Genomic DNA, 10,359 nt, shown 5'->3' on the forward strand with positions numbered 1-10,359 from the left:
AAGGACTAGGCAAGGGTGTACCCTCTAACATCCCCAATCCAACAGCTGTGGGTACTGAGGGAGTAAGCAGGGAACGCGCTGCAGAAAGTGGCCAGGCAAAGGTGCTCTCCTTACCTGGCCTCTCCTACTGCCAGTGCTGGAGACACAGCATGGTGCTGGGTGGACCCAGCAGTGTGGTTTTTATATTCCTATTTTGACAAAATTTCTGGTGGAAGAAAATCTAAACAAAAAGTTTCAGCTATCGGAATAGTTTGCTTTGATAAAGAAAATTTTCACTTTGTCTTTTGTTTTTTTTTAATTGTGCTACTATTGAGGAATTTAAATGCATGCTATTTTCATTATTTTATAGTGCTTTAACACTACAATTTATGATAAAATATTAAAAATATAAAGCAAAATATTACAACATTATAAAAATTTTGCTATTCTTTAAGAAATATTTTGATAGATCTGGATCAGTTTTCTTCTTTGTAAAGCTGAGTCCATACCAATTTTGATATTTTGAATTTTCATTCTGAATCAGAATTGAAGCATGTTTTGCAATATTGTCATTTTTGGTAGAGCAGAAACATCGATTTTCAGTCAGCTTTAGTGGTTATTTTCTTTTCTAATGCTTGTCAGCCTCTTCTTCTTGTCCCATTTCAGAAACCTTCACTGTTATAAGCATACCAAGTCTGCTCTGTCTAAGGAAACAGTTTAGGTATTTCTTATGGTCACGTAATGTGCAGTGTGATAGAGGGGGGGCTTGATTCAGCATTACTAGAGACCTTCCCTGTTTAATTTTGCATGAAAGAACAAAGTCTTCTTCTGCTGAAGTTAAAAGCAACCTTGTAAAAGAGTAATACCACCTGCCTGGTTGTTCATCCCTGTTACCAGAGCCCCTATGCCCTTGGGTGGCACCGGCACTGGTGTGACAGCACCGTGACCCAGCTTTGCTGGGGCTTGCTCCATCAAGGGCAGGAGTAGGGAGCAGGTAGGCAGCAGCAGGGTGGACATGTGTCTCGGAGCCACTTATGCCAGTGCCTGCTTATGCCAGCTTGAAGACTTCATGACAATATCTCTGACAAAGACCATCCATTCTAGATGTCAGCCAGAATCTGGAGAGTGAGGGCATTATATTGCCTCAGTTTTGAGCCTGGTACCTGACATTCTCTATGGCCCTGAAGCTGAGCTCCAGGAGAAAGTGGCGAGGAGTGGTTTCTGTGCTTTTGTGCTTCTCGTAGCTTGTACTATAGTTTGGGATTCTCCAGACTATTTTCCCTATTTCTGTTTAACTGTAGGATCTGCTCCCCAGAAGGGATCTTGCCATACTGCCTCTCCCAATCCTTTTCTTCCCTTCTTTTCTCCCAGGTTTCCTTTTGTGAGTCTGACAACTCTGTAATAATCATTCCTCCTCCTCAGCTCTGCACGGGAATCTGCCCATCTGATGGCGTGGGTGGGCATAGCTGGTGTACAGAGCACAGCTATCTTCTCTCTGTATGTAATCATGAAATTAGCCAAAAGCCTTCCCACTAGCAATAAACCTCTGCTTCACATGAGATCCATAGCAAAATAAGAACACACTTTACTAGAGATGGAACTCAGACCCAGTCTGGAAAATTACGATCGATTTTTCAATTCAAGCAGCCTTTGGGAGTCACCCCAGAAAAACTTGGATTCTTGGCTTCAGAGCGGCTTCTGAAGTGCTAGAGACAACTGTGGGTGTCTTGGGAGCTGGATCCTGATGGTTGCATGCAGTCATCCATATCATCAGCTGAGTGTGGTGCTGCAGCAAAACCCAGTCTGTGCTCCCAGAAGGCACTACCGCTGTGCTGGTCAGACAGACATGGACTGGTATGGGACATGCCAAACCTATCAGCTGCATTTGGGGTGACTCACTCAGGGAGGTGCACTCAAGTAACTGAGGTGTGGGCAGGATTTCGGTCAATGCATCATCTGCTTCTGACAGTGCTTCCCCCTACACAAGGGAATATACCCTTTAAATTTCTCTCTCTATTTAAATACCTGTCTTGCTGCCTGCTGGTGTGTGGGCTACAACTAAGTACAGTTGTAAAAAAACTGATACCTAGATGAGAGTGACTCTGAGGGGTGCGTCAGCCCAGGGCTCCCTCGGCTGCCAGAGCCGTTCACTGCTGCCCTGATGGTCAGCCTCAGCAGAGCTGCCAGGGCATGAGACAAACTGAAGCAGATTCTCATTCTCAAATACAGGAAAGGTTGAAGCAAATAAGCCAGAAAACTTACATACTTGGGGACCACATTCTGGTGGTGAAGTGTTCAGGGCTAAATCTCCCACTATGAAGGCAAGGAGACAGTCTTGGCCTTCTTTAAGTGAGATCAGTGAAACAATTCTCCTCTCTGCATTCTTCCATGAAACCAATAACTTACTATGCAAGCACAGGCTAAAGTACTGACTCCTTTGGTTATAGCTTGTATATACTAGTGCACACTGAGGAGATCTGTGGGTACAGCTGGCGGTGGAGTCCAAGCCCTGTGATCATCATCATCATCATCATCAAAACCAGCTACCCATCATCTGAAACGCTTTGGGTAGATGTTTTTGGCAGGGCAGTGGAGGAGCTGGGTGGTCCGTGTTTGTGCACAGAAGCCAGTGGATTGTTACCCCAAGGAGAGCACAGCGGGTGCAAGGTGCATATCTGCCTGAGGACCTTCAGCAGCAGCTGAGCCTGCAGGAAAAGTTGGAGTTGGTGCTGGAAGCCTTACTGGGGCTTCTTTCCATACAGAGGAATAACCTTATGAAGGGAAGGAGCTTGTTGATGGCATACAAACCAGACAGGGAAAGGAGGCTGCCAGCGCTCTTATATTCACTGGAAACATCTTTGTCATAAGCTGCCGTGAGCTGAACTCAAACCTAAAAGATTAAAATCTCCAAAACCAATTACCATTCGCCCCTCTTGAGCCCCTTCTTCTGATTCATCGCTACCTTGCAGCAGATCTGTGAAATGTGGGTTCACCCCATCACTTGGGGTCATCCTCTGACAACACAGCCAGCTATTGCAAACCTGTGAAGGAAAATATTCTCTTCCTCAGATCACATTTTTGGAGGTAATGGCTCAGCAGTCAGAATGAAATCATCAAACACCAAGATGAGCCAAAGCAAAAGCAATAGATCCTCGTGGGTGGTTTTGACCAACTGGCTAATAAAAGACACATTAAGTTTATACTGCAAGTTTATTATAGTAATACAATCAGAATAAATTATTTTCACAGCTAATATACCTACTTATATCAGGGTATGTATAGATATTTTATTCCCAGCACATTACAATCTTTTTATCTTTAATCATGCAGCGAGTAATGTACAAACAAAATTATATGGAAGATTTTTTTTCCCTAAAAAAGAGAAACCAAAATTACAAAAGTATGGCTTTATAAGAAACTTGTATAATACAATGAACATTCATTTGTACTTGGGCATGGCAATGTTCGGTCTTAATCAGTGAACAACAGCATCTGTCACTGTCATGCTGATTCCAAAAAAGCCAAGGAAACTGGAAACACGGAAGTGCCTACCAGTGTTAGAGAGATGGAAAATATATATCTATATACATTCAAAGTACGAAAAATGTAAAGAGTGTTTTCTTTTAATATTAAGTGGGATTAAGCGTCACATTTATTTATATGCTGAAGTCAGAGTTATGGAGCCTTGAAGAATGTAAGTGCACAAAGAGTTTCTGTTTTCCTTTAGACCAACAAACATTGGGAGTGATGCAATTGACTTAAAAAGTGTTACTTCAGGTGTAAAGAGGTGTAACTGAGGTCAGAATCTGGCCTGTCCTTCCTGCTAATGGTGCTGCAGAAATAGACAGAAGCATAGGGTTAGGAAGTCATAGGTGGCTGAATTTTGTGGCAGCCCAGATAAAAGAAAGACAAAGATGTATGTTCAATAGATTTTATTTAAAAAAAAAATGGATTCAAGAATAAAATGTGGCCACTATCACAAATCCTTCGCTGGATGATTGTGGCTGTTGGCAAGCAGAAGCCCTTGTGCTTGGTGTTCAGGGGTAAAACACCCATTTCAAGAGCAAAGCTGCTGCCTCTTTACAAGAGAAGAAGAAATGTCCTTACCTGTTAGCAGCACAGAGCTTGGGACACACACTTATCTTGTGAAAAGGCTGCTTTCTTAAGGCATTGATCACTGATGTGTACAAGTACTGGAGTGGGTTAAGTATTGTAAGTCAGTTATGAGTTTTACCAGGAGAGGGCAGACAGAGGAACAGGCATACATGTGCACGCATGCACCCACACACGTTCACACACACACGTTCACACACACACGTTCACACACACACACACACACACACGTTTGCCCCCCCCCCCCCCAAGTCACTCGCAGTGCTCACTGAAGTGATACTCATCCAAAATGAAGTCACACACATACACATGGAACTCAGATCCTTACAATGCTACTCCTCAAAATTGAAATTAAAAAGATGTAACCTGCAAAGCCAACCTGTAATCCAAAGATTAGCAACGACTTTACCCTCCCCTCTTTCTCTCTTGCTTTTATTCTTTTTCCTAAGTTCAGAAATACAGATCTTAGCTACACTTACTCAGTATGCATATAAGCAAAATGTAAACATCACTACACAGCACCTAGCACCCTTTTTGATTAACAATGTCACTAACATATTTGTCATGCAAGCATAGGGATTTTTTTAAGACTACGGACTGTCAGGTTGCACGAAGTGTGGAAAATATTTTGAGTTTACTTTTGCCAATGACCTGGTTTGGAAAGAATGGAGAAAAAAAATCAACACAGACGGGGCTGAGGTAGATTTGGCCATATCTGATGTAATGTCACTGTACTGAGCAGGAAGACAAACAGGAACTCAAACTAACAGGCAGGTCACCACAAGATAAGCAAACCAGGTTTAGGGAGAAGATTCCTCCATTCCAGCAGGACGCCCCATCCTGCACTCGTATCGCTACAGGCGATGGAAAGAGTTGTCACCACAACACTAATGGCTCTAAACTCTGGCCCATCGGGACTGCACATGGAGGTCTGATGGTAGATCAGTAGCTGAGGGCCAGCTGGTGCTTGATCTCTTGTTAAAATGGTCAGGAAAAGGAGGAATGAGAGGGCCATGGAGTGATCTTTCCAGTAGCTGCCTGTTGTGCACTGGGCTGAGCACACTAGAGTTTTTGCATGTTGGCCAACAACGGGCCAGCAGCTTTCTTCCAGGCTGTGGTACCAGATGAAGATGTGCCCCAGAATTTGAGTTTCTTGAGCAGCTGCTGAAAAATCCATCTCTTATCCTCTCTCTGGGCCAGTGGATAGAGGATAGCCTCCCACACGGATGAATGCATACACACAAGCAACTTGCTGCCTGCTACAAATCCACCCATAAAGCCTGAAGTGCCTGAACCCTGACCTTTGCAATGATGCACAACTATTACAGTCAACAAGAGATCCCTGCACCATTTTAGACCCACTTGCTCCCAGTGGGTTGCTCTGGCTCTCTGGGTACAGCCCCCTGCCTTACTAGAAAGTGCTACCTCATTAATACCAAGAATCCGTACCTGCCTCCTTTGGTTTGTAAGTTGAACAGCCTTCCCGTCCCTCCTGTCTTTTCTGAAACTCTTTATAGCACCGAAACTCTCATGGTTTCAAGCCGGTGCAGTAACAGTTGATGATTTCCCTTCCCTCCTTCCCTGGGATCTCGGCTCCTGGGGCCTAATTACTATTCTAATAATATCCACCACCAGCCTCCTCCGCCTCTCGCCCACCAACATCCGGATGAGATACCGCATTGCTGCTGGGGACAAACCCAATCCTGCTGCTCCGGACTCCTGGGGTGCCACAGGGGCTGTGCTCTGCATAGTTGCTTTCCTCAGCCTTGGGCAGCGAGCACCTGCTTCATGCTCTGCTTCCAGCTCCGGGTTTCTGGGGGCTGTCAGGGCTGGGGAGCCTGCAGGGCTTGACAGAAGCAGCTCAGCCACCGTTTATAATGCAAATCTGCCTTGGGCTCTGCTTTGCTTCCCAAACTGTGACAGCCTCTGCCTGCCGCAGAAGCTGCCAAGCCAGCAGCCTCGCCACAAAACCCTCACCCAAGATTGACCCTGAATTTCTCTGCCACTGCCTGCACCCTCCCCTGTCACACAAGGAAGAAGACACAGATGGGGAAAGACATGCAAGTCCCCAGGGGCTGGGGAGGAAGGACACTGCTGCACCAGGGATGTGGGATTTTGGGAGCAGGGTTAACCCCTTCATGGCCCACTCCCCACTTCTAGAGCTGTGCTGACATTTTCTCCATCTCACAAGCAAGCCTGTGCTTTCACTTAGTGGCACCAGCGCTGAGGTGCTTCCATGGCGCGCGGGAAGGGGTGTCCAGGAGGAGCATCCCGGTGTCTCCGAAAGGATGTTCCAGTTGGCTGTGCCCTGCAGGAAATCTCCACCTGGCTGCGGCTGGCATCGCTGCTGTCCTGGCACACGGCAGATGCCCCGTGCCCAGGAAAACTGAGCAAAAGTGCTCCCTGTGCTGATGGAAAAAAGGGTGCAGCTCCAGCACAGCCACCTTGGCACATGCAGGGAATTAGCCAGATGAGACATGAGCCATTTTTGCATGGAGCAATTGAGACGTGAACGCACATCCTTTCTTAGCCAGAGCCTTGCCAAAAGGGGTTTGTGCCCTACTGCCTTTGGCTCCAAATTTATTTAGAGATGGATGATTTCTTCACTGCTGTTCAGTATGGATCTGGGGAAATGGGTTACGCTGCTTCAGCAGAGCAAAGGGTTGCACTTACAAAGAGAGGAGAATGTTGGCGTCCAAAATAAGGGATGTCCCCCAGAGGGAGCTGGGATCCTGCCACTGCTCCATTGGTGCTGAGCACAGCCAGGAGAGCAGGACCAGTGCCTTGAACAGACAGGGGTCTGCCTGGGCAGCAAGGTGCAGAGCTCCCCAGAAAGCAGAGCAGCCCCAGCCCTGCTTTCTGCAAACACACCCCGCCTGCAGTGCCCAGGGGAGTCAATGGGAACTTTTGGTATTTTCCAGGATCAGGCCCTCTGTCTGGACCCGGGTGGCAAAAATACTCTAAATGACAACCAGTGACAACTTTTAACAGCAGAACATCATACTCCAGCTTAAGATACCTAGTGAATGCCCGTGGCTCTGAGACCCACTGGGAAATCACATTACTGAGCTACGTCTCCTGTGGAGATACATTCAGCCTTAAAACACAAGTCAGGGAGAAATAATGTCACTTATGAAGGACAGGGCTTCCACTGGCCCTGCTCTGATTACCATGTGTTTACTGGACAGCAGGGAAAATGGTTCCTTACCCATTGCACAAGTCTATAGAGGCATCAGGGCTGGGATTGCCTTTAACCCCCTCACTCCCAGGTGAGATAGGATGCTTTCTGTTAGCTATTCTGCCAGTCTCTGTCGCCTGCCTCCAGGAATATACACTCACTGCCCCTCTCTGAACTCATGCCCTCCATGCTGTGACCTGCTGTAAAGTAATCAGGTACCCTGCAGGACTGCCTCTACGTCCCTGCAGCATCAGCCATGGACTTTTTGGTTATTACTAGATGATGCTAGATCATTGTTAGAAAGGAATCCTGGTGTTTGAACCCTGTTGGTACAGGATGGTATTTCTCCCAGCTCTAGCAGAACACAGTCCCATAGTTACACCATTTGAAAATCCCACTGGGCACATAGCTCCTTTTTACCCAGGTAAGTTACACAGGATACAGTTATCATATTGGAAATTCAGATACAATGATACCACCTGACAGCTAAGAAACCAAACATAACACAGTCTCGACTACAGTTAACCCTTCACATGCACAACAAAACAGAAAACAAGGAAGGCTTTTGTCTTTAAAAGTGCCGTGCCTGCAATCAATTATAAAAGACATTTAAAATCTTGTCACAAAATATTGGATTTTCCAGCATAGCCTAATAGTTTAAGTACTAAAATCACACTAAAATGCAGAGGGTGGTGGATGACCAGCTCCCCTAAGTTGCCTTTGAAAATCCAAGACCCAGTGAATAAAGTCAAGGAAAAACATTTACCACATTTTTTGTCGGTAGCTTTTTGCCATAGGATGGTAAGGGCTTTAGTGCCTGAGGTATAGGTAGTTCTTGGATGCTTTTAGGGAAGTGGGAGGGGGGAAGAGTCTGGAGAATAGTTTGCATAGCTTGCAGATATAAAGAAGCAGGTGTGTTCCCCACCAGGCTGTTGAATTTGTCTTCCCCCAGCAAAGCTGTCCAGTGGTCCGGATGCTCCTGCAGAACTTTCCGCATCTTAAACTGTGGGTTGGGCATGAAGAGCAAGAGGTAGTCAAGGCAGAGCTTCTTTGATGCCACATTGACTTTGGAGTCCCACATCTGCTCCAGGATGACATCCAGTGGGGTGAGCCCTTTACTGTCCTCTATCCTGGGAGAAGCTCCATTCCCGAGGAGAATGAGGACTGTCTCTGACCTCAGCAGTTCACAGGCAAGGTGCAGGGGGGTTTTCCCATCTTCCAGATGAAAGCAGCCAGTCCTATTGATGTAGGAGTTCAAGCTGGGGAGCTTGTGTGCGATTTTGATGATCAGTCCCAAGATATCTCTCCTGTCATATGTGACCGCCATGGCCAAGTGAGGAGCAGAGGATGGGCAATAGCAGAAGTGTTCCCCAGGCACCTTGAGAGCCTCCTCTGGAAAATGAGACAGCAGATACTGAGCATAAGGCAGGTGGTTATGCACCACTGCATAGAGAAGGGCTTCTGAAGGTGAGTAGGTTCTTAGGCTGGCATTTTCCTCCCAGTAAAAATACTCCATAGTTCTCATGTCTTCCAGCATCCACACAGGCTTGTGATCTCTCACAGCCTGGTAGAACATATAGGATAAGAACTTGCAGTGCCTGCTCTGATCATCCTGCAGGCTGGCCTGGTTACTGGCCATGGCTCAGCAAATAAAGAGCAGCTCCACGTAAAATCACTCCAGACTGTAAGATCTGTGCACTTGGAATGCAGATCCTGAAGCTGCTGCAACCTTCAGGCTGTCATTGCTGCCTGGACTGCACTAGCTGGAATGCATGGGCTGATCATCTCCACCCATTCATTGTTTTTCCCCTCACTGCAGTGGTTTTGTTTAGGTAAGCACAATCCCACAGGCTCAGTTAACCCATGCCATGCAAGCAGATGGTTAGTAAGTACATCCCGCTCTGCGCGTGGCACAGGTTACTGGAACGCTGTCAGACTGCGAGTGATTTTATACACACACAGCCAGAGAGGAGAGAGGGAGAGACTAAAATTAGCTTGAGAGGTGAGGCGGATTTCTGTCTGCATTTCGTGTCTAACCAGATCAGCTCATACATTGCAGTAAGTGCAAGAGCAATATTCATCTATTTTTTCTATGTCACTCACACACACGCAGCTCATTATATAGTAAAAAATATGTAGCAGTGTAAAATGCTCCACAGCTGATAATACACATGATTATATGCTTGGGAAATTAAGGGATTGGTAGCTGTAGCATTAGGAAGGGATCCCTATTTTATAAATAATGGTATGGCTAGCCACTTAGGAGACACTGATGTTAATGGATTGTCTATAAGGCATTAGCGATGTTTAAGATCCCAGCATTAAACTCTGCAGAGAAAAGAGTCTAACAGTGTGTGGAGTAACTATGCCCAGAGTCATAAAGCATATTGCTTGCTTTAAATGCCTGCCTTTGTGTAGTAAGGAAACATCTGAAGTGCCTCTCTATTGCACAGCAAGTACACAAACAAAAGGTTAATGGGCAAACCCCACTGGCAGATGGAGGGCTTTGATCTAAGCATTTCTCAGATGTCATGCTCCAGGACTGGGGTCATAGCCAGTTGCAAAGGAGGGAAGTGGGACTAAGCAATCAGTCTTGTGCAATCCCCTGGTAAGACCCAGAGGACCAAGGCCTACAGGCTTGAGGGGGTAGTGCCTGTCAGATGAGGCAAAAGGACCTGACCAAAATTAAACTCACAGAAAAGAAATGGACTAAGCACCCTTTATGGCAACTTGTGTTTAAGGAAGGAGGGCTTCCATGCCTCTCATAAATCAACAGATTGCAGTAAGATGGTATCTCACCATCTTGATTGGCAAACAGGGAAAATATACAGCAAATCAAGAGTTCTTTTTTCATTTAGCAGGGAGACAAACATATATTCAGTATATTCAAACTAGGGAGTATTCAAGTATCAAAGCTGAACATCTCTAAATGATGTCTGGGGTCATCCAAAGAGAAAACCAAAGCCACTCACAAAACTGGGTCTAGATCTAGCACATCTTCCAAAGTTCTGGATGTTCAAGTCCATAGCCCAAACATTTAGTTTTAGGGCCAGTTTTCATACGGTTGGGGTAAACAAGTATATGCCCAG

The 10,359-nt window shown here is 45.9% G+C and overlaps 1 protein-coding gene across 1 annotated transcript; it reads right to left on the reverse strand.

Moving 5' to 3' along the window:
- Window positions 1-3,175: 3,175 nt before the first annotated feature.
- On the reverse strand, window positions 3,176-9,176 carry LOC104322867 (ankyrin repeat domain-containing protein 9). Its single transcript, XM_069799966.1, has one exon. The coding sequence runs from the start codon at window positions 8,907-8,909 to the stop codon at window positions 8,019-8,021; it is 891 nt and encodes a 296-aa protein (XP_069656067.1). The 5' UTR covers window positions 8,910-9,176; the 3' UTR covers window positions 3,176-8,018.
- Between the last annotated feature and the right edge of the window lie 1,183 nt (window positions 9,177-10,359).

Source organism: Haliaeetus albicilla, chromosome 13, assembly GCF_947461875.1.
Source record: "Haliaeetus albicilla chromosome 13, bHalAlb1.1, whole genome shotgun sequence".
In the NCBI taxonomy this organism is placed as follows: Eukaryota; Metazoa; Chordata; class Aves; order Accipitriformes; family Accipitridae; genus Haliaeetus; species Haliaeetus albicilla.

Bases quoted from the DNA above. Each gene is read 5' to 3' on its own strand.
- LOC104322867 (XM_069799966.1), bottom strand. From the start codon at position 8,909: ATGGCCAGTAACCAGGCCAGCCTGCAGGATGATCAGAGCAGGCACTGC.